The sequence below is a fragment of the Eurosta solidaginis genome, chromosome 5 (genome assembly GCF_040869045.1).
Source record: "Eurosta solidaginis isolate ZX-2024a chromosome 5, ASM4086904v1, whole genome shotgun sequence".
Classification (NCBI taxonomy): Eukaryota; Metazoa; Arthropoda; class Insecta; order Diptera; family Tephritidae; genus Eurosta; species Eurosta solidaginis.
Window position 1 is genome coordinate 190,724,686 of NC_090323.1, and position 25,058 is coordinate 190,749,743.

General features: G+C 41.6%; 4 protein-coding genes across 4 annotated transcripts in view; 2 read left to right on the forward strand and 2 right to left on the reverse strand.

The window, feature by feature from the left end:
• The window catches only part of LOC137251963 (dnaJ homolog subfamily B member 13), a 478,991-nt gene that overhangs the window by 153,548 nt on the left and 300,385 nt on the right, over window positions 1–25,058 (reverse strand). The gene's annotated exons all lie outside the window — the stretch shown is intronic.
• Window positions 884–4,460, forward strand: Patj (patj crumbs cell polarity complex component). The gene is made up of 2 exons (XM_067787039.1): window positions 884–2,700; window positions 2,874–4,460. The coding sequence occupies exons 1-2, from the start codon at window positions 1,030–1,032 to the stop codon at window positions 3,942–3,944; spliced, it is 2,742 nt and encodes a 913-aa protein (XP_067643140.1). The 5' UTR covers window positions 884–1,029; the 3' UTR covers window positions 3,945–4,460.
• JTBR (jumping translocation breakpoint protein JTBR) lies at window positions 4,222–11,988 on the reverse strand. The gene is made up of 3 exons (XM_067787049.1): window positions 11,403–11,988; window positions 9,345–11,344; window positions 4,222–7,822 (listed from the first exon to the last, which is right to left on the reverse strand). Exon 1 carries the CDS (start codon window positions 11,885–11,887, stop codon window positions 11,414–11,416), a length of 474 nt encoding a protein of 157 aa, XP_067643150.1. The 5' UTR covers window positions 11,888–11,988; the 3' UTR covers window positions 4,222–7,822; window positions 9,345–11,344; window positions 11,403–11,413.
• On the forward strand, window positions 16,428–18,344 carry PolE2 (DNA polymerase epsilon subunit 2). The gene is made up of 2 exons (XM_067791719.1): window positions 16,428–17,255; window positions 17,309–18,344. The coding sequence occupies exons 1-2, from the start codon at window positions 16,553–16,555 to the stop codon at window positions 18,190–18,192; spliced, it is 1,587 nt and encodes a 528-aa protein (XP_067647820.1). The 5' UTR covers window positions 16,428–16,552; the 3' UTR covers window positions 18,193–18,344.

Genomic DNA, 25,058 nt, shown 5'->3' on the forward strand with positions numbered 1-25,058 from the left:
TGTTTGTTCTTCATTATCTCTTGAAGGGAAAAAGGTTATTGTTATTGTTATTGCTTACAGATATTTTAATTCGTAAACAATAATTATGTGTGTGTTTGGTATGTATATATGTATATATCTACTTAGGGTCTAAAGGTGTTAACTCGCGCAACTAATATTACCACTACTCAACGAGGTCGGATTACTGATAGAGCTGACATTTTTTATTTTATTTATTCATTCATTGTTTTTGTTAGAGTCGTCTTCATTATCTTTTAAATGTTTTATTGTTTTAGTTTTATAATACAATCTGTTTTATTATTACCAAAAAATTTTTTACAATTTATAAAGATTTCCTAGAGCGCGCGACTATTAACGTTCCAAATAGGGGCGCGCCTACTGGAGTGTTAACCTAAAAATCGTGAAAATTTCATAAAACTGAAGAAAACGCAAAAAATTACAAACATATTCCACAAAAAATAAGTATCTTAGTCATAACGTTCCCAAAACAATGAATAAAATCTACAAAAAGTTATTAAATTCACCAACTCAAATATTTTTAGGTTATGGATATGACGAGAAACCAATTGGTTGGCTATTGTATGGTTATGGCGTTAGCGTTATGGGATGTCACCATTAATCGATTACATTGATTTCCATAAGGTAGGTTCAATCAGCTGTTTTATCTGGTTATGGTTGTATGGTTATGTCCCCATTAATTGGCCCTTAAATGCCTAAATTGAAATGTCCCATAAAAATTTCCTACGGAGTTTGACAGTCAAATTCCAATGTTTCGAGCGTATTTACGAATGATGCATGGAAAATTTAAAGCAAAAAAACGTCAATACAAAAGAACACACTGTTCTCAAAATGTTTGGCCACACTTTCTATTGGGTTTGGCAGCACTTTTCGTAATTTAATTAGTGAAACAAATCGAACAAGTGAACATTAGAAAATTTTTGCTTATTAGCTAAAGTAATAAATAAATCAACATTAAAACAAGTTAATTAAATACTTAATTAAGTAATTACATAAGTACAATATTTTGCAATGCATTTGGGAGCGGACATATCAAGTGCTCTACAGCAAATCGAGGCTGTTAAGAAGGGCATCGATGAATCGGATGATGCAAAATTGCAAATGCAAACGGCCGAGAGCCTCAAAACAATTTTGGATATATTACAAGATCCTGTTTTTCGCACAATCGTACATGTACAGGATTCGCTTTCGGAATTGAATGCACAGCTGGCGCAGCATCCATCAATGCTACCCAATGATTTCGATATAGACGTGGCTGGTAATTTGGTGTTGAGCATCAATGGTGGTGACGTGATGTATGATTTCTCGTCCGCCCCACTCTCACCACGTTCAGGACCCAGCAGTCCAGGTAGTGGAGAATTGACGCCAACAGCTTTGGGAAATGTAATCGATGGCGTCGATGAGCAAGGGCGTCCACAATCGCAAAATTCCAAAATGGCTAGTGCTGATCTCTTTGCAGCAGATTATGCGCAAATACAAGCAATTGAGTTGGTTAATGATGGTACTGGTTTGGGTTTTGGCATAATTGGAGCGCGTACAACAGGCGTAACAGTGAAAACCATTTTAGCAGGCGGTGTTGCTGATCGCGATGGACGTTTACGTTCAGGCGATCACATTTTACAAATTGGTGATGTAAATTTACATGATATGGTATCTGAACAGGTGGCAGCAGTGCTGCGGCAATCGGGTACGCACGTGCGTCTCGTAGTGGCGCGTCCTATAGAACAGTCTTCGCCTGGGCAATTTGCACTTGAACCCGGTAGTGCTATTGTGCCTACGCGAGTACTTGTCGATCCGGTTGAATTGGAACGCTATCTTATATCTACTGGCTTTCCAGAAATATTTGGTGAGAGCTCCACAGCGTCTACTCCGCAAACAACAACAGAAGATGAACGTTTCATTTATCGTTCGGATGATATTTCAAAACGGCCACCAATGGCTGTTCCCACCACAATTAATTTGGATGATTTGTTGGCTTTACCAGAAACTGAAAAACTGCAAGTTGAATTAACAAAAGATGCAAATGGTCTTGGTATAACCATTGCAGGTTATGTATGCGAAAAGGAAGAGCTGTCTGGCATTTTCGTAAAGAGCGTATCACCAGGATCTGCTGCGGATATGAGCGGACGTATACGTGTTAATGATCGTATTATTGAAGTGGATGGCCAATCATTGCAAGGTTTCTCAAATCATCAAGCTGTTGAGTTACTCAAGAAGTCTGGTCAAGTAGTCAATTTGCGTTTGGAGCGTTATTTACGTGGTCCCAAGTACGAACAATTGCAGCAGGCCATTGCTGCCAATGACAAGATACCAAATATGCCACCTACACCCGCAAGAGTGAATTTGCCGTCACCAATAGCACCTGTAACTGCCGCGCAACGTAACACATCTGTGCTTAAATCACTGCCTTCTTCGTATGCCCTTGACGAGGTGGCGCATGATGCTTCTTTGGATAGCATTGGAAATTTGTCATCACCACTTGCAGCACCAGATGCATTCATAGTTGTTACAACGTCAACATCTTCATCGTCGGTGGTGCCCACGACTACTTTTAGCAGTTTTGGTGCAGGCAAAAAAATGGTAGCTGTACGCGACTCTATTGATGGCACACCCAAGATTATACATACTGATATATCATTAAGCTCAATTGGCAAGTCGGAAAGTGAACTGACCGAAGTAGAGGTACGTTAGGAATCACATATACTAGCTTACTTATTTTTAAAGTGAAAGCTCTTAGGGACTTTATTTGTGATAATAAATTTCTCAAAAAAGTTTCACTTGCTAGCCCTGTAGGGTCTACATTCTTAAATTTTTTTAATCTTGCATTTATAATATATCATTAATCAATTTTCAAGGACCCACTGCATGCTAAGAACGCCACTTTAATTTCACGTCACAAATACTATACTGATCCAGAACTGACACCCGAAGCTGAGCAAGAAATCATACGAAAATGGAAAAAAATCGTTGGTACTGATATTGATGTTATTGTTGCACAAATTAAAAAGTTTGCTGTCGGCGGTTTGGGCATATCTCTGGAAGGTACTGTTGACGTCGAAGGTGGACGTGAAGTGCGCCCACATCATTATATACGCTCAATATTGGCTGACGGACCGGTGGGTGTAAACGGTGTATTGCGCTCCGGTGACGAACTACTCGAAGTAAATGGTGAACGTTTATTGGGCATGAATCATTTAGAAGTTGTTGCTATACTCAAAGAATTACCACAAGATGTACGCATGGTTTGTGGACGTGGCAAGACAGCATTAATGACTTTCTCCGATGATACACTCAAGAAATTGAGTAGTAATTTTGAAAATTTATTACCAACATCAGATCGTTTGGTGAAAGCCAAATCCGATGGCAGCTTAGCCACTGCAGGCTCGGTAAACGACGATTCATTCAACAAATTAAAGTCACGCTCACTCGAGCCACTTACTGGCTTGGCAATGTGGTCGTCCGAGCCGCAGATAATTGAACTGGTCAAGGGCGATCGTGGTTTGGGCTTCTCCATATTAGACTATCAGGATCCATTAGATCCAAATGATACATTGATTGTTATACGGTCGTTAGTGCCTGGTGGTGTAGCACAATTAGATGGACGCTTAATACCCGGTGATCGTTTGCTTTTCGTAAATTCAATAAATTTGGAGAATGCTTCGTTGGATCAAGCTGTACAAGCTTTGAAGGGTGCACCAAAAGGTGTGGTGCGTATTGGTGTTGCCAAGCCATTACCAATGACAGATAATTCTTTGAAATGTGCAAATGGCAATACGGCGAATGAATCGAAATGTGAAGATGCTTCGATGGATTCAAATGGTGGTGGTAGTGGTGTTGGAGGTAGCGGCGAAATGATATCAATGCAGCTTAGTAATGCTTCTACATTAATGATGGAACCGGATTTAATACCCGATTGGAGAAAATAAAGCAGCAACGAAAGCAATTAATTATATGTAAAACCATTTTGTGCACCTAACTGTATTCGCTTGTCACTGCTGTTGCGGTTGACCTAGCACGAATTAGACTTGAATATCACATTTCTTTAGAATTAGTAAATGACCTATTGATGTTTGAAATGATGTATTAAAACATGTAGTTGGTTTTTTGTGCAAGCGAGTAAACTCATGTTATTGGCCTTAATTCGACTTGCTATAGAAATGCACTTATTTAACAAGAATATTAGATCTATCTAAAGCGAATGTGAATTGTAAATGTACATCAAGTTATATTCTTACACGCATATGTATTATTACGTCTTATACATGCATTCCATTTGATAATACTTTTTAATGTCCATTTTTTTACACTTTTCGTTATTACAACACTGGGGGTATTTCCCAGTTACGTTTACATTTATTATATGCACCTAATTCTCTTTTGTTTATTTTGTTTATACTATTCATATGTAGTAATATTATTATATATCATCTAAAATAATTAAAGAGTTTATTTCTAATTGGTTTTAATGCATGAAGAGCGATAGATGGGATGGGGGAAGGCTTAGAAGGTTCCATGTGGTCATATTAAAACGTTTTCGAGTTGGTCGGGCAAGTACCTTAGTGATGAACTGGAACGTACAAGATCTATATCCAGCAAGCTACTATCATTATCGATGACATTTCCCAAAACCTTCGGGGAGTGTCTTCATTGCTACAACACCAAGAGGGATAGATAAATTTACGCCTGTGCTGTAGCGACGATCGCCAAATAACGTTATGCTACTGCAGTCTCCTCTGGTCTGACATAAATACTATTGAGCATATGCTACAACAACAACAACATGCTGTTGTTGTTGTTGTTGTCGTTATAGCGAATCGGTTGCTCCCCGAAGGCTTTGGGGAGTGTTATCGATGTGATTGTCCTTTGCCGGATACTGATCCGGTACGCTCCGGTAACACAGCACCATTAAGGTGCTAGCCCGACCATCTCGGGAACGATTTATGTGGCCAAATTAAGCCTTCAGGCCATCCCTCCCTCCCCTTGCCCAAGTTCCATGAGAAGCTTGGGGTCGCCAGAGCCTCGTCTGTTAGTGAAACAGGATTCGCCGCGGATAGGTGAGGTTGACAATTGGGTTTGGAGAAGCTATATATTGCGCTAGCAACCTGAAGGGTTGCGCTACCCAGCCCCTTGAATCTGGTATTTTAGTCGCCTCTTACGACAGGCATACCTACCGCGGGTATATTCTGACCCCCTAACCCGCTGGGGGAACAACAACAGCATCAAAGGAGTTTGCTCATCGAGTTGATTGAATTTATGTAAGCATTCATTGAACGTTGAATTTCAACTTCTTTGATTGAACCCATGCGATTTTATGACCCTGCCTCTTTCCTTAACCGAATCTTATTATGGGCAGACTCTTACGTGTCGACTTATTTTTGATGCGTGCCAATGTTACCAAAACTCTCTTGAAATCCTCATTTACTGCTTAGTAGCGTGCACTTCCAGCCGCCGTTATGTGGTGAAGGTCCTGGATTCCAGCCCCGGGCAAAACAACATCTAAAATTTAGAAACAACTTTTTTCAATTATAATCAGGTTTTTCTAAGCGGGGTTGCCCCAATTCAGTGAATTGGTAAACATTCCGAGTATATTTCTGCCATGAAAACTCCTCAGCCTTGCAGATGTCGTTCGGAGTCGGCGTAGAACGTTTAGGTCGCATTCCGTCAATTTTTAAGAAAAACAAAAGGAGCAGACGCAAATTGAATGAAAATCTCGACCTTAAACATTTTGGACGCTATCGCGCCTTGTATTTATTTCAGCGTGCGCTTGACCGTTGTTGTTGTAGCAGTGCTTGGCCCAGTGCCGACCACTCCCAAATTCTCATCAATATCCTTTAACGGGAATCCTAGGAAACTTACAGTTTCAACAGGGAGGTGAGGGGTGTTAGAGACATGTGGGGACACGTCGCTGGCAGGACATGCATTATGTATGTAGGGGTAGATACTGGATAGGTAAGAGTTTTACCTGTTACAGTATTCAAATTTTATTTGCTGATTTCTTTAAATCAACCTATTCATCTCAATGGGCCCAGTCTAATGTTTATCCATATTGCTTGGAAAGTTCTAATAATATTTTAAACCCATTTATTGATAAATATACTGTTCTTAATAATCTTCTTGCATTGAAACCGATATCTTCACCGGGTCCAGATGGTGTTCCTAGTTGTGTACTTAAGTACTGTGCTGTCAGCTTATCTGAGCCTATCTTTAAATTATTTCAACTGTCTCTGGAATCCGCATCATTCCCATCTATTTGGAAACAATCGTTTATTATACCTTTGCATAAAAGGGTAGTAGGTCTAATATTGAGAACTACAGAGGCATAGCTAAGCTCTCAGCTATCCCTAACTTTTGAGCAGATAATTACATACCAGCTTCAATACCTGTGTAGCTCTTTAATATCACCTTGTGAACATGGTTTTGTGCATCGGAGATCAACAACTACCAACTTGCTTGAATTTACGTCTTTTGTTATGAATGGTTTTTTAGATTGCAAAAAAACAGATGTAATTTACACTGACTTTAGTAAAGCATTTGACTCTGTTAATCACGAGCTCTTAGTTCACAAACTTCATCTTCTGGGCTTTCCAGCTCCTTTATTAAGTTGGATTCCAAGTTATCTTTAAAATAGGAATCAGGAGTTTTCTTCAACAACAATCTTTCAAAGTCGTTTGATGTAACTTCTGGCGTGCCCCAGGGTAGCCATTTGGGTCCATTACTTTTTACCCTGTTTATTAACGACTTACCAAAGGTTATCTTACATTCTAGGGTTTTTATGTACGCAGATGATGTAAAACTTTGTTACACATATCTGCCTTCAAACTTGTTCTGTTTTAATCAGCTTCAGGCCGACCTTGACTCAGTTTCAAAGCTGGTGTACTGCAAATTTACTTTTTTTGAATTGCTCTAAATGTAAGCAAATGACTTTTCACCGTATGAAGCCGGTCCTGTCATCTTATATACTTAACGGCAACCCTTTGGAGCGGATATCTGTTGTAACTGATCTAGGTGTTATTTTTGGGTGCAGTGTTATAAAGCCATAAGCAATAAAGCCATATGGTCTTATCTCTCAATGGAGTGTGAAATAAGGCCATATGGTTTTATTTCCATGTAAGGAGTGAAATAAAACCACTATGGTGTTATTTCACATTAAAATTTTTTTTTAAATAATTCATATTTATTTGATTTCTTTTGAGGTGAAAGGTGGTCTACGCAGAATCCGCATCCGCAGAATCACTGTGCATGTGTTAAATATTGGGACTTGTATCATTTTCTTCTTTTGGCAGTTTGTAACCGTAATAATTACACTGTTATGGCGTTATTTCCACTTTGGTCCCTCAACGATTATGGTGATATTGCACTTGGGTGTATGCAATAAAGCCATATGGTTTAATTTCTCGTTTCATTGAGATATAAGGCCATATGGCTTTATTGCCTATGGCTTTATAACACTGCACCTTATTTTTGACCCGAAATTAAGTTTTACCACACATATTTCAAACACTATACCATTAGGTTTTATAAAACGTTGGGATAAAGAGTTTGATGACCCTTATTTCACAAAGATCCTTTATACCTCGCTGCTACGTCCTATTCTCGAGTACTGTTCATGTGTTTGGTCTCCAATCTATCACATCCATGTTGATCGGATTGAGTCGGTCCAGAGACAGTTTTTAATTTTTGCATTATGAGGTCTCAACTGGGAATCAAGTACTAATCTTCCACCATACAGGAAGAGGCTTCTTCTAATTAATTTGCCATCTCTGGAGAATCGTAGAGTATTATTGGCGTGATCGACTCCCCTGACCTAATCTTACTTACTTACTTACTTACTTAATTGGCGCTTAACCGTCTAAACGGTTATGGCCGTCCAACAAGGCGCGCCAGTCGCTCCTTCGCTCCGCCAACCGGCGCCAATTGGTCACACCAAGGGAGTTTAAATCGTTTTCCACCTGGTCCTTCCAACGGAGTGGGGGCCGCCCTCTACCTCTGCTTCCATAGGCGGGTTCCGATAGAAACACTTTCTTGGCCGGAGCATCATCTTTCATTCGCATAACATGGCCTAGCCAGCGCAGCCGCTGCGTTTTAATTCGCTGGACTATGTTGATGTCTGCGTATAGATCGTACAGCTCATCATTAAATCTTCTTCGGTACTCGCCATCGCCAACGCGTAGAGGTCCATAAATCTTTCGAAGAACTTTTCTCTCGAACACTCCCAAAGCCGCTTCATCTGCTGTTGTCATGGTCCATGCTTCTGCCCCATATAGCAGGACGGGTACGATAAGTGACTTGTAGAGTATGATTTTCGTTCGCCGAGAGAGGACTTTACTTTTCAATTGCCTACCTAGTCCAAAGTAGCATTTATTGGCAAGATTGATTCTTCGCTGGATTTCAGTGCTGATGTTGTTGCTAATGTTGATGCTGGTTCCCAAATAAACGAAGTCTTTTACTATTTCGAAATTATGGCTGCCAAGAGTAGCGTGGTTGCCAAGGCGCATATGCGCTGACTCTTTGCTCGATGACAGCAGGTACTTCGTTTTGTCCTCATTCACCATCAAACCCATCTTTACCGCTTCTTTTTCCAGCTTGGAGTAAGCAGAACTAACAGCGCGGGTGTTTAGGCCGATGATATCAATGTCATCAGCATATGCCAGTAATTGCACGCTTTTATAGTATATTGTTCCAGTGCGGTTAAGTTCTGCAGCTAGTATAATTTTCTCCAGCATCAAATTAAAGAAATCGCACGATAGGGGGTCACCCTGTCTGAAACCTCGTTTAGTTTCGAACGGCTCGGAGAGGTCCTTCCCAATTCTGACTGAACTGATGGTGTTGCTCAACGTCATTTTGCACAGCCGTATAAGTTTTGCGGGGAAACCAAATTCAGACATAGCGGCATATAGGCAGCTCCTTTTCGTGCTGTCGAAGGCGGCTTTAAAGTCGACGAAGAGGTGGTGTGTGTCGATTCTCTTTTCACGGGTTTTTTCCAAGATTTGGCGCATTGTGAAAATCTGGTCGATGGTAGATTTACCAGGTCTGAAGCCGCACTGATAAGGTCCAATCAGCCGGTTCACGGTGGGCTTCAATCTTTCGCACAATACACTTGAAAGGACCTTATATGCGATATTAAGAAGGCTGATTCCACGATAGTTGGTGCATTTTGCAGTATCCCCCTTCTTGTGGACTGGGCAAAGAACACTTAGATTCCAACCGTCGGGCATGCTTTCGTCCGCCCATATTTTGCTAAGAAGCTGCTGCATGCGCCTTACCAACTCCTCGCCGCCGAACTTGAATAGCTCCGCAGGAAATCCATCAGCGCCCACGGCCTTGACCTAATCAGTCAACTAAATTTTGCGGTTCCTGCTAGGGCCTCCAGACATTTTGTGCCTTTTCATTTACCTCTATGCCGGCAAAATTTTGCTAGAAACAGTCCCCTGCGTTATTGGTGCTCGCGTTACAATGATTTGTATAACTGCATTGGCTTTGAATGTTCGTTTGCCGCTTTACATACTGCTATACTCTTAGGTTTAGCCTCATATTTTAATTTTATTTTTTCTTATACAATGTGATGTCAAATTTTTATAACATACTAATTTGCTATGTACATCTTTTAAACATTTTAATTTTAAGGATGGCTTTGTACATATATATCTGTCTATTACAATAATTAGTCGACCGCTTTGTGTTTGCGTCGACTTTAAATAAATAAATAAATAAAATAAATAAAAAAATCAAAGTTGAGCTAGAGTGACGCGCGTCTCCGTAGAGAGATTGCTTTCCTCTTCTGCGAGCTCAGGGTAATTATCTTAAAGAACTCAGTTCGCGGGGCAATTTCTTCACATTTCTCTCCCTAATGGGGAGTACTCTCGCCTTACTGTGTAAGTGGTGTTCTGAGGACATAAGAAGACAGCCCATAGCGATTCTGAGAGCAGTGGTTTGGTGCGCTTGACTATCTTATAGTGGTTTTAGTTCGAGAGGCGACTGAATGGTTCCGGACGAACATGTGCGGTGTCCTTTTTGATATTGTTGCAAATTATGTGCGGTTTTTTTTTGCAAATGCGGGCTTATTCATATAACAGTTCAATTTGGAATTAAACTTTTTGTCTGGATGTGAGGGTGAAAATAATTCGTTTGAACATTACATAAACCTGGAAATATTAGTAATGGAAACAAATTCGGCTCTTCTGATCACCATTAGGATCTAGGCAAACACCTGCATAACCACATAATCTCGTATGTACGTATGACTTATTTCCTTTTGTGCTGAAGATTCCTATCAGTTGCCGGATATTGATCCGGTTCGCTCTGGTAAATAGCACCATTAAGGTACTAGCCCTATCAATGCGAACGATATGACTTCGTTGAACCTCCTGTGCAATCGAAAATCTCATTCCGATAACCAAAGACTCACGTTAATGTTTGTTTGTTTAATGGTATGTTCAATTTATACTTAATATTTAAGAATTTATGAACTTAACAGCGATTGAATTCTCGATTCGAATCTCGGTGAAAACTTTGATAACATTACCGAAATGGTACCATCGCAATATGTCAGGAAATGTTTCTTTCTTTGCACTTTATCTTAAACAAATATAATAATTGAATATTCAATTATTAAACGCCGATGTTAAGCGCATAAATTCTTAAATAATAAGTGCAAGGACTCAAGTACTAACAGGATTCGCCACGGGTAGTTGGGGCTTAATCGGGTTGAAAGAGCTATACGCGCTACTCAACCCCTTGAGGCTCATCATACAAGGGATTTTCCCGCACATTATATGCTGAGTAATTGTTTCTAGAATTGGCTTCCTTGGAGAACGTATTTAGGTATTAGCGTAAGGTTCTTTCTAATTTGTTGGTAGTGCAGACTAAAAAAAATAAATGTAAGGCGCGATAACCTCAGAAGAGATTTTAGGCCGAGCTTTTCTTCTTTGTGTCGTGATCGTTTTGATTTTCCCTACAAATTGGCCGGACGGGACCTGCAAGGCAGATGAGTTTTCACTGAGTGCTTTTCATTGCAGAAATACACTCGGAGCGCTTCCCAAACACTGCCGAGGGACGACCCCGCTTAGAAAAATGGCCTTGTAATTGAGAAACCTTATTTCTAAAATTTTGATGTTGCTTTGCCCGGGGTGTGAACCCAGGGTATACGGTGTGGTAGGCAGAGCACGCTACCATCACACCACGGTGGCCGCCAAAATAAGGATAGGATTTATTACAGCTAGTAGGTAAGTCCAAAAATATTTACTTAATACGGGAAGCTTAGCTTACAAATCTCATTAATAAATATATTTATGTTAATCTACTTAAAACTACACTACAATATTGGAAGCTGAAAAATTAACAACGATTATTACAATAATACAAGGAAGGATTTCACCCTTACATACCTCACTCAATGCTATTTTATGCGATTTAATTGTCGTTCGATTTTTAAATGTGTCCGTCGTGTTAATATTCGATCTCGTGTATATGATATTAAATAACTAAATAATCCAATAACAAAGCATGTTATTTCAAATTTAATAAAATTTCGCTGATCAATGAGTGCTACGCGATCACAGCTACGTGTTACCGTCTCGCCACTTTTACAACGTAAAACCTCCTTGTAGTGTGTGTGTATGCATACACCAAGGCTTTTACTAATTATATCAAATTCTGTACAAGGATGACATTCTAGTATGACTGTATACTCCTCGCGTTGCCAGCAAGTGGAATTATTTTCGATGATGAATTGTTGTGCTCTTGAACGTCTTGAATTTTCACTATCGGGAAAACGTGACTCAATGATGAGCACAACTATGGTGGCGGCCACTAAAAGGCTGAGTCCAAGTAGCATATGTCGAATTTGGCAGGTTTCCAGCATCTTTACCATGTTATTTGTTGATTAAAAATACTGAATATGCTGTTTTTTATTTTTTTCTTTCGTTCTCAAAATTTTGCAATGTTTATATATATCTACCAAAAAGAAACAGCTGAGAAAGAAAGTGATGCCAAGTTTTGGAGTTTATACCCTACAAGAACATCTGCGAGTTCATTGTAACGGTCTACAAGTAGGATATGTAGCAGCACGCACATACACAGCCATGCTCACCTGATAAAATGCTTATTCTGCTGGTTCGGGTTTTCGTGTGGATGCTAATTGGCACTGTTGTATTTCTTAGGTCCAAGAAAAGAGTAGTAGCTGCTAACGAAAACTGCGCAAAATTTTTATTATAAAATTACAAAGAAATATCCATATTTACTTTCAAACGAGCACTTAATTACATATCTCTTTAAAGCCATATGTGTTGAACAATCTTAATTAACAAATTGTGATACCTACAATTACATATACAATTAACAAATTGTGATGATTACCGGGACGAATGCTAAAACATGACCAAAACCGTTGGGGGGGGGGGGGGAAGTATTAATTGACGCATTTTTGCCTCACTTCCAATAATTGCAATACTTTTTCGCCTTTGAACTATTGATAACAGGACAAAACACGTCTTTTCATTTCTCTTTCCACATTTTTGGATGGGTTATTGCAGTCGACCTCGGTTTCAAACTGTTTTTCGCGGAGAACTTTTGAACGGGTAGATAAGTTTAGCACCCATGTTTGTATTCTTAATACGCGTCCTCAGATACCCCAATTCAAGACTTTTGTATAATTTTCCGTTGGACCCATATAGGTGCACTACATTTTCATACTAAATTCTTTCAAAAAAATTTACCATCACAGCAACCCATATCTGATATTCTGCTCCTTTTTTTTGTTTCCCTGCGTCGCTTTCCACGACAGCAACCCCGGTAATATTGACACTGACCGAAGTGTCAAATGGCAGTGTGTTAGAAAGGAATTGTTTCCTTCTCATACATATCATACTTATAAACCTGTACTATGTTCGAGTTGATAGCTTTGGTTGGTCCAACCATAGTGTACAATACCAAGTGTGTCAACTAAGCGATAAATGTCAAAATTACAAACAGCTTCGCTCACCTGATGCAAATCTCAGGTCCAGAGTTGCAATTTTGGTGCGTGGGAGTATTTTGAGCTGATTTGCATTTGATAGTTTAATAAAACTTTGTACTATTTACAGTTGAAATGAGATTCATATATTTCCACGGAAATATAAATAACAGAAGACTTGTAGCCTCCAACAATGCGGAAACATACGGACAACAAAATTTATGTAAATTAGAGTCAAAAGTTTAGAAAAATTTTACGAAATATAAAGCGCCACACGTGTAACATTGTATTACAAAAATATAATGGACTAGATTATTGTATTGCACAAATATAATGGACTTGGGTACAGAAATTTAAAAATTATAGAAATTATTTTACCCATATACTTTGTTGTTGTGTTTAAAAAGTTTTTTCACAATAATTTGAAAAACTCTATGTTTTTATGCTTTTTACACTTAGAGGAGTAACCTCATGTAACACATAAAATTTTCAATGAAAACCATAACTCTGAATTAAACGATTTTCGCCATGAATAAAATTAAAATGCTGTGTAACAGGAGCAACACTTTTGTGACTACATAAACTCTGTTTCAGTCTTTTACGTCCTTGCACAGAACCCTAATTGACCGTTTTTAACCGAAACAACAATGGCAACCCAGATCTTCCCGTTCCTTGCAAAAATCGCGGGTACTCTAGGCATGCATGTATGGAGTACTCGCTATGGATCAACCGAGTGCTCCAAAATTAACCACAATTCATACAAAAAATATGGTCCAATTAACATTGCGATGTCCTGGACTGGACCATATACTCTAGCTCCGCATTACATCAGAGTAATCCGTGGAGTACCCACAATCCAATAAACATTGTGTAGTGATTACAATCGTTAAAAACGAGCAATGATCGGCTTACAATATGTTCGTGTAGAAACATGAGTTGTCCATTGCTGCATTACAGTGGAGTATAATGGTAAGTACTCCAGTGGACCACATGATCCAACGATTTTTGCAGGGTTATGTTAACTTAAGCGAAGAAGGAAGTCAACATACTTGTACTTATCCACAATGGGTCCAACCCTCTTCACACAAAAACTTGCACATTCTAGAACAGTGGTGGATGGAATCCACTAACTTTTTTAACCACATTTGCAATCGCTTTATTTGCGAATCGATAACTATAACGATTTCGTTATTCAGTAACTATTTTGTATCGATATTTGTTTATTGACGATCAGCTGTGTTGTTAAATAAACGGCAAGTAAATTGGCTGCGTTAAAAATCACGAAATTAATATTTCTGACAATTTGAGTTAAAAAAGAAAATCCGAGCTTTAATTAAATACTTTCACGAAAAGCTGCTTTATTTATAGATAAAATGGGATTTGAGTACTGGGCGTACGTTTTATCACAAGATGAAGAATTACTAAGTCCATCGCCAGTGGACATACACCTTTTTAGAAAAGTAGATAACTTGAATGCAACGGAGTTTCGAAAGCTGTACCGAATGGATCCAGACTTGGCTCATGTTGTTGTTGTAGTATTGCTTCGTCCCATCCAATAGGTGCGACCGATCACAAATTGTCATCAATATCCTCTAACGGGAGTCCAAGGAAACTTGCAGTTTCAACAGGGGTGGACAGACTGGGATCATGATGTTATATCTCAACTCGATGGTCATATAAGGGGTACAATAATAATAATAAGAAATTAATACCGCATTTACTTACCTTTTGTTAAAATATGTAAAAACTTGCACAATAATGACTTTTAAAAGCAGTTAGTGTACGGAATTTATTTATTTTTGGCATTCCTTTTGTGCTTTTCGCATTTTTTAAGTTTCGTTGAGCTGTGCTGCCACCTTTCTACTATTTAAACGAAATTTAAATGTCATTTATTTCGAGTCGTTAAAACTAAATTATCATTTCATTAAAATCTCGACAAGTCGGATCGTTAAAAGTTAGTGAATTCCACTTCAGGTTTGGCTACTATACGAGTCCAAAAATAATGGAAGGGGTATAAAACGACGCGTCTTAGCATCAGTATAAATTATTGGAATTTTAATTGGTTAAAAAGATATTAACGAAAAACCGAAAAATTGCTCTGGATCCTTCTGAAATCGGTGGTGGGATCAATTTGGCCGTGCTTATAAAAAAATACCCTGGCCAGTCTACCAATGGGGTAGGATCAAAATTAAATCCGTGCAAAATCCCTTTGGACACGAAATTTTTTCAGTGCACAACAACATTACACCAACCACATGAAAATTGCCAACTTCAACTACAAATATCTTCAGGCAGAGATAAAATGTTTCTTTTCCGGCTTCGGATGATTGCTGTCGAAGTCAATACGCGTCTTTTAACACCTCTCCCGATATTTTTAGATGCGTATTATCAGTCGAATTGTGTTCTAGACTTTAACCTTTTCGTTTTCCTGTGAATATGCTTTTATGGAAGCAAAATTTTTCTTCCACTTTAGAATTCTTGATCCTAGGACCAAAATGAAGTTTTTGGTATCTACCCATATTGCCATTTTATAACAATCCTTTTCAATAGATGTGAGCAAATTTCGGAAAATTATCAGCCCAATTCTAAATAAAAATTCCGTACGAGTTATTTCCTTTCGCCCATTCCTTGTATTCTAAATAAAAATTCCTTGTGAGTTTTTTCACTTCTCCCTTTCCTCATATTCTGAACAACGTTCGAAAAAGCGGAAACTGGTTATGGTAGAAAAGTAGGTATTATCAATTTGAGCGAGAGGGAGATTTCTCTGGCATTTCTTAAGCGTTTTTTTCACTTAGTAAATTAAAGGGAATACTTCAAAATAGTTAAAGTAAATTGGTTCTTTTAAGAAAGAACACTTATTTGTACAAATTTGTCCCAAAATATGTACATTCTACAACAATATTCTTTATTTTAAGTCGAAAAGTATATCATAAGCAAAGGATATATTTGATGCAGCGATCCAGAAATTGCGCAAGGATTTTTTAAGAAGGCTTAAATAGATTTTGGCATATGGCGAAAGGCGACTTGGCCGCCAGAAAATTTCTTTTTTGAATGGAAGCAGGCAGCTCCAGCGCATTTATATTATCCCGCCGTCTCCTTCGTTTTCTTATGCTTCTCTTCTGATGTTGCTGTGGCACCAATTCATTACTCATCTCAATGAATACCACATGGAATGCAATATGTACTTTGCATTGTTTATACTTTATTTCTTAATTTCGATGAAATTCGCAACAATAATTAAACTTTTAAATTTTTTAAACGAATAAGAATTGCGCAACGAAATTGCAATTGACAAAACAGCTGACTTCGAGAATTAGAAATTCCCATTCTCCAATTATTGTTCTCCCTAGAAGAAAATAATTGGAGGAATTTTTCCCCGAATTAGAATTGGGCTGCATATCTTTTTACGAAAGGAGTACGCGAACACACCAAACCACTTTTAAAAGTTTATTTACGACTTGGCAGCACTGTGTAGAACCAATTTATTTTGGCGGTTTTTTGCCAAGTAAATAAAAATAATACCTTTATGTTGTTGACGAGTTATTAATAAATTAATATCCTACTTATTGGACATTTTACGGCACAATGGATGAATTGACTAAACTGAAAAGGAAAATCACTACCTCATTCAAATTAAGTGGATTTGTAATACGCTCGGAGAACAGCGCTTACTTGGCGGAGCAGCTGCTTCCATTTGATGAGGCAGAACGTGAAAAGTGGTTGACGGTTATCACAGACAACTTGCAAGGACAGCGTCTGCAAACGGCGCAAGTAGAGCGAGGCGCACTTGAAAAGGCAATAAATGAAATCAACCGAGTTGGCTTGGATGAAGGCGAAACTGTGTTTGCGGTTATTGACGCTTTCAAGGTACCACGGTACCATTACAATACACAATATAAGAAATTCGAATTAAATCAAGAAGCACGATGCATTCTGGCGCGGCCGGCATTAAAGGCGGCACATTTGCGTGACCGTTATGCCATGTTGTTACAGAAAACTTTGCGACATGAACTTTTTGCACCACAAATAATACAAGGCGGGGTGTCGACAGAGTCGCAAGTAAAAAAGTTCAAGTTGCTATATGCAGAAAATTTGCTTGCGTCCTCCACGGTTAAGGAAGCTGTTATACTTGGATTGTTGACACAGCTGAAAGAGGGCAAGTTTTATTTGGAAGATCCTACAGGCAGTATTGAATTGGATTTAAGCGCAACGCGTTTTCATTCGGGTTTCTTTTGCGAAGGTAGTTTCGTGTTGGCTGAGGGTTCCTATAATAATGGTGTGCTTAAAGGTTTGCATACTTGGGTTTTGCAATATTCTTTCTTACTATTTCATTAATTGCAGTTGACGGTTTGGGTTTCCCGCCAGCAGAGCCGGCAACAAGTTCACGTGCCTTCTTTGGTACCCAAAATAGTTGGGGTGGTGACTCTTTAAAGCTGCTAAAATACTCCGTGCGATTGCAAGAGTTGGAAAATACCAACACAGAAGCTACGCTTGTCTTCCTTTCTGATGTGCGTCTGGATAATCCTGTTGTCTTAGAGCGCTTGCGTATGTTATTTGTCGGTTATGATTCATGCCCACCAATTGCAATCGTCTTAATGGGCCCATTTGCAGCTTCAAATAGTAATTATCATGCTTTATCACAACATTTAACTGCGCTGGGCGCTTTAGCTACTGGTTGTGATGAGTTAAAGAAACAAACTGATTTAATTATTGTTCCATCGTGTGAGGATCCAACGGCACCGAATATTTTACCACGTGCGCCTCTACCTGAATCGCTTACGAGTGGTCTGCGTAAAGCGTGGTCACGCACAATTTGTGCAAGTAATCCTTGTCGTTTACAATATTGTACACAACAGATTGTAGTTTGTCGGTTGGATTTGATGGCGAAGTTTTGCCGTAATACTTTACATTTTCCCACCGACACTGATAATATCGAACAACATTTTGCACGCACGCTTATATGTCAAAATCATTTAACACCTATACATCCGATTGCTATGCCAGTTCATTGGGGTTATGATGCAGCGTTGTGGTTATATCCTTTACCAGATTTGGTGGTGATTGGGGATTCGTGCCAAAGTTTTTCTACAACTCAGCATGGCTGTACAGTGCTTAATACGGGATCATTTGTTAAGTCGAAATTTGCCTTTAAAGTTTATATACCAGCGACGCACGTTATTGAAGACTCGGAAATTCCAGATGATATGACTTCATTGTCAGCGTAAAGCAAACTGATTTTATGTTAATTTTATTTAGATGAAGCTAGTATGTAGCATAAATGTTATATGTTTGTTTTTGTGAAATAAAATTATAATTAATACTTAACTTTGCATATTGCACCTACATAAATAAAAAATCTTTTTAAAAAATGTCTAAATGCTATGAGGGTTTCTCGCTCATCTGATCAGTCATTATACTTATTTCTTCCTCGGACCACCGTCGTACCGACGCGACTGCTCTAACAACAACCTTAGAACCAAGCCATGCTTAGCGATTATTTAACCGCGAAAATACTCTCCGAAGTTTGTAGGGAGTTGTTGTAGTTAGATAGTTGTCAAATTATTTATCTGGGGAACTGGGTTGGTCCGCCGCGGCAGAGCCCTTAACGCGGTAAGGCCATGATTACTCCCCAAGGTGGCCCGGTGTTGGGGAGGCGCCGTTACGTATCCAGAACGAAGTTGAGCAAGAGTAACTCGCGTTTCCCTGGGGAGTATGCGTTCCTCTTCCGCGAGTTTTGGATACTTTTCTTTGAGTACTGGATTCACCGGACAATTCCCGGCATAAAGGTCCGACGCCTGTTTGTGGAGTTCACCAAGGACCTGCTTGTGTTTTTTCGCTTCATACGGCTGGGTTCTCAGGTGCCGTATTTCCTCAAAATGCTTACGGAGATGACTCCTTAAGCCCCTAGGCGGTGCTGGTTCATCAATCAGATGTCTGTTGGGATGCCCAGGTTTCTGGGTATTCAACAGGAACTGTTTGGTCAGCATCTCATTTCTCTCCCTGATGGGGAGTATTCTCGCCTCATTATGCAGGTGGTGTTCTGGGGACATAAGAAGGCAACCCGTGGCGATTCTGAGAGCAGTATTTTGGCAGGCCTGTAGTTTCTTCCAGTGGGTAATTTTTAGGCTTGGCGACCATATGGGTGACGGGTAGCACGTAATCGGCTGGCTAATTGTTTTGTATGTAGTCATGACCGTTTCTTTATCTTTTCCCCAGGTACTGCCAGCGAGGGATTTGAGGATTTTGTTACGGCTCTGAATTCTCGGAACAATTGCGGCTGCGTGCTCACCAAAATGTAGATCCTGATCAAACGTCACACCCAAGATTTTGGGATGTAAGACAGTCGGTAGCGTAGTGCCACCGACGTGGATGTTCAAAATGGTCGACATTTGGGACGTCCATGTTGTAAATACGGTCGCGGAAGATTTAGTCGGTGATAATGCTAGGTTTCGCGAGGCGAAAAAACTGGAGAGATCAGGGAGGTAGCCGTTTATTTTATTGCATAGCGCATCGATCCTTGGGCCTGGGCCTGTGGCCATTATTGTGCAGTCATCGGCGTAGGAAACGATTGTGACACTCCTTCCGGTGGTGAAGGTAGCTTAGATATGTAGAAATTAAACAAAAGTGGGGATAGGACACCGCCCTGTGGCACCCCTTGTTTAATTCTCCTTGGTTTTGATGTTTCGTTTCTAAATTGCACCGATGCCTGCCGACCACCCAGATAATTTTCGGTCCACCTTTTAAGACATGGGGGAAGGGTAGAACCATCCAGGTCTTGCAGTAACGAGCCATGGTTGACCGTATCAAAAGCTTTTGATAGGTCTAGCGCTAAGAGTACTGTTCTATGGTGGGGGTATTGATTTAAACCGCAATTTATCTGGGTGCTAATGGTATTTAGCGCGGTGGTAGTGCTATGGAGTTTTCTGAAGCCATGCTGATAAGGTTAGGTTAGGTTGCAAGGGCTGAGCTGAGCACTATGGTAACAAGCTCACTACTTAGGCCACTAATGGGCCCATTGTAATACCCTGTACGGTCTCAAAAAAGGACCCCTACCCTGCCTAAAGCGGGTCAAACCACCTCGTGGAAATTATAAATGTTGCCAGAGCTTTTATTTCATAGCAAGATACCTCAGCGAGGTCATGTAGAAAAGGTTTACCGAGGATAGCCAACCTACGCCTACTAAGCGCTGGACAGTGACAGAGAAGGTGCTGGACGCTCTCTTCCTCTTCTGTACATCCGCAGCTGCGACATTAGTCGAAGGTCGCTACCCCCATTCTAGCACCGTGCGTGCCTATTAAGAAATGCCCTGTTAGAACCCTTATCAGGGACGATAGAATTGATTTGTTTAAAGTCAGAAGCGCTTCTGTGCGCCCCTTGTCATATGAGGGCCAGGTTTGCCTGTATGTCTCACACGAATATATGGCTGACCATAGTCCATTTGCGATTCTTAAAGTGCTTGTGCTCACACGAAGCCTGAAAGTGGCCATGGGTATGCCTACCGAATCATTTCCCGGAAGGATATGGTCGGTGGTGCCCCTTCTGGCCAGCTCGTCTGCTCTGCAATTGCCTTCAATATCCCTGTGCCCAGGTACCCATATAAGGCTGATACTGAAGTGCTGAGCCATCTCGTTAAGAGATCTGCGGCATTCAGTGACCGACTTTGCGTTGTCGACGAATGAGTCCAGGGCCTTTAATGCGGCCTGGCTGTCAGAGAAAATAAACATCCATTTACCATCCTTAGGCATAGACCCGAGATGGTTCACAGCCCTGTGTATTGCCAGCATTTCCGCTTGGTAAACACTACAGTGATCTGGTAGGCGAAATAAGACCCCTAGACCTTCCCGTCAAGCTTAGAACCATCCGTAAATATGTTGATGGCACCCGGTACCGTATGTTGCCTGGTATTCCAGTCCTGTCGCGATGGTATATATATACTATAATTTTTAACGAAGACGTTATTTGGCGTGCAGTAGTCAGTGCGCGCCGGCATTGGGACTGGGGCGCTCGTGCCCAGGATTTTCGCATGTCCACTAGATCCATTTGACCAGAGACCTGTTTCACTTATGCGTAGAGCGGCGATGACCGCTATTTCCTTCGCCACCAGGTCAAGAGGTGGAAGGTATAGCATTGTGTTGAGTGCTTCAGAAGGAGTGGAGCCGAGAGCCCCGGTGATGCAGAGCTCCGAACTCCGTTGCACCTTTTGAAGCGTCTTAAGATAGGTAGTTTTAGCTAGTGCAGGCCACCAGACCAAGGCACCATAAAGAAGAATCGGGCGCACAATGGCTGTATAAATCCAGTATGTCACTTTGGGGGAGAATCCCCAGGAGGTGCCAATTGCCCTCTTGCAGGTGAACAGCGCTGCTGCTGCCTTCTTGCATCGCTCCACTATATGGTCACTCCATAATAGCTTCTTATCAAGAATTATTCCCAAATACTTGACTCGATCGCTAAACGTTAAAAACGTACCCCCAATTCTTGGCGGTGTTAGATTTGGCACCTTATACCTCCTCGTGAAGAGGACAAAGCCTGTGGCTGTGGCCCAGTGCGAGATTTTGGATAGTGCCCCTTCCATTAGGTTGCAAAGAGTTTGCGGAAATTTCCCCCGCATGGTGACACAGATGTCATCTGCATACGCGATCACTTGGTGACCTTCCGATTCCATGAGGCGGAGTAGTTGGTTGACGGTAACCACCCAAAGTAGCGGAGAGAGAACACCTCCCTGCGGAGTGCCTCTGCCGACCGGTCTGCGGATCACACATCCACCTAGCTCAGTTCTAATCTGCCTACGCGTAAGCAGATTGTATATAAACTCCACCAGGCACGCGTCCACCCCCAGATCGGTCAGCGCCGAGGTGATGGACTCAGGGAGAACGTTGTTGAAAGCACCCGCTATATCTAGAAATGCCACCAATGTGTATTCCTTGAGGTCTAGTGACCTTTCGATAGCGGATACCAGTGAGTGCAAGGCCGTGTCAGTTGACCTGCCCTTAGTATAGGCATGCTGTGCTTGCGAAAGAAGCCACGGCTCAATCCTCCTCCTGATGTGGTCCTCTAGAAGTCTTTCAAGCGCTTTAAGCAGAAAAGAAGATAAGCTTATAGGCCTATAATCATTTGGTTTAGAGTGGGAGGGTTTCCCTGCCTTGGGGATCAAGACCACGTTGACTTCCCTCCACGATACTGGTAAGACTGCTGATGAGGGGCTAGCTGCAAATTTGCTTGAAAATAAGGGAGCAAAATGGCTTCAAGCGTCTTTGCCACTGGCGATAGGAGAAGTATCGGACGATACGACTCACCTATGTGAGCTGGTTTCCCAGGCTTTAGTAGCGGGACCACCTTGGCCATTTTCCATTTCTCGGGTATGACAAAGATGGAAAGAGACAGGTTGAAGACATGCGCTAAATATTTGAAACCCTCTTTCCACAGGCTTTTAAGCATCGGCATGGCTATGCCGTCTGGGCCCACTGCTTTGGATGGTTTAGCGCGACCAATGGCGTCCTCAGCCTCTTTATCGGTGATGGTGATTGGTGACGCGCTGAATTTGTGTTTATGTGCGTGTCTATTGGCTCTCCGTCTATCTTTGTCGACCGTAGGATGCATTATATATTGTCGGCAGAAAGCGCACGCGCATTTTTTCGCATCCGACAGCACTTTGTCCAAAGGCGATGGAAACTTTGTCTTTGTGCTTAGTCGGATTCGATAGGGGACCAAAGTTTACCCACACCGGTAGAGAGGTTACAACCTCTTAGGTACTCCTCCCATTTCGCCCGCTTGTGTTCGTCTACAAGCAATCTGGTGCGTTGGTTTATATCCCTTATTTGGGGGTCGCCTGGATCAAGCTGTCTTATAAGGTTACGTTCTCTCGCTAAGTTTGTGGCCTCCGCCGGGAAGTGGGCCGGATTTCGGGAATTCTCCCGGCGGTAATGAAACGTGCCGAGGCGGATTCAATGACCTTGCGGAAGGCACGCTCCCCTTGGCGGGCATCAGTCGGGATAGGGAGGACAGCAAAGAGGTTGTCTGTAAAAGATTTATATTCTTCCCACTTTCCATTTTTGAAGTTTATGAAATTTCGTTTTTCGGTGACGATGAAATCGCCGGTACGCTCGAGCGAAATAAGTATAGGCAGGTGGTCGGATGCCTATGTTACCATCGGTTGCCAGTTGACGCAATTTACGAGTTCTGCGCTCACGATTGAGATATATGGCGAACTGTGACATCTTCCTACCATGCGTGTGGGGGCGTCTCCGTTTATTGTGCAGAACGTCGTTTCTTCTATTTGATCCGCCAACATCTCCCCCCTACTGTCCGCCCGCAAATTTGAATGCCATAGATCGTGATGGGCATTGAAATCGCCTAAGATAATGCGATTGTTGCCAGTGAGTAAGGCTCTGATATTAGGGCGGTATCCACTGGGGCAACAGGTGGCAGGAGGGATGTAGATGTTGATGATTTCTAGGTTTGCATCGCCTGACCGGACAGATAGGCCTTGACGTTCTAAGACATTGTCCCTGCGGTCGATGCCAGGATCAAATATATAATATTGCACAGAGTGGTGTATGATAAACGCGAGGCCGCCTCCATTTCCGCTCTCGCGATCTTTTCTGTGGACATTATACCCAGAGCAGGTCTGCAATGCAGATCTTGCTGTGAGTTTAGTCTCTTGAATCGCAGCAATGCGGATGTTGTGCCGCTTCATGAAATCGACTATCTCCGTAATCTTCCCAGTTAATCCATTACAGTTTAACTGCAGAATTCTGAAGTGCATAGGGGGAGACGTCGCCACTCTGGGAGTAAGTGAGGGGTGACTACGCCTGGGTTGAGGTAGTCCAGGACGCAATTGCTGTTGTGGCCCTGGGACTGGGCGTCCTTGGGTAAGCATTGGGGTACCCGGTTGATTTGGGTTTGCGACCTGGAAACATGGCGCGATGAAACCCGTCGGGGGGTTGCCGTCGCGGAGACCAGAACATCTAGGAAAGTGGCACCACCCAAGGCAGGAACTGCATTGGGCGGATGTCGCAAACATATATATTCTGTGCTGACAAACAGGGCAAACGGAAGTAGGGACTAAGAGTCTGTTTCCCTGACCTACACGATTGCTGCCGGAAAAGAGGGGGGGGGGGGGGGGAGAAGACGGGGCAGGGGATGATGCTCAGCATTGCTACCGACTCTACTACGAAGATAGTAGTTATGAGTGGTAGCAGCTGTTTGAGTTGTTGGCGCCGTGGGGGGTAGCAAGAGAATAGGGTGCAGTCCTGCTGCAAGGAGCTGCTGGGAGGATGACAATTTGTGGGAGGGACGCAACAAGTTAAATGGGGTTACACTGAAATGACAGTCCTTGGTCGAGAAAAATCCCGAGTCGCTCCGGTACATAGAACCGACTGCCTTGGGAAGCGATGAAAGATGTGTTAGAGGCGTTGGTTCCACATTACAATTAAAGAGATGGCTGGTGTCATGTGGGGACACATTGCAAGCGGGGCATACATTTTATATGTCGGGGTTGATTCTGATTATGTAAGAGTTTAACCTGTTACAGTATCCAGAACGAAGTTGAGCCAGTGACTCGCGTTTCCCTGGGGAGTATGCGTTCCTCTTCCGCAAGTTTTTGGTACTGTTCCCTGAGTACTGGATTCACCGGGCAATTCCCAGCACAAAGATCCGACGCCTGTTTGTGGAGTTCACCAAGGATCTGATTGTGTTTTTTTTTTTTTTTTGCTTCATACGGCTGAGTTCTCAGGTGCCGTATTTCCTCAAAATGCTTACGGAGATTACTCCTTAAGTCCCTAGGCGGTGTTGGCTCATCAATCAGATGTCTGTCGGGATGCCCAGGTTTCTGGGTATTCAACAGGAACTGTTTGGTTAGCATCTCATTTCTCTCCCTGATGGGGAGTATTCTCGCCTCATTATGTAGATGGTGTTCTGGGGACATAAGAAGACAGCCCGTGGCGGTTCTGAGCGCAGTATTTTGGCAGGCCTATAGCTTCTTCTAGTGGGTAGTTTTTAGGCTTGGCGACCATATAGGGGACGCGTAGCACGCAAAAGGCTGGCCAATGCTTTGTATGTGGTAATCAGCGTTTCTTTGTCTTTTCCCCAAGTA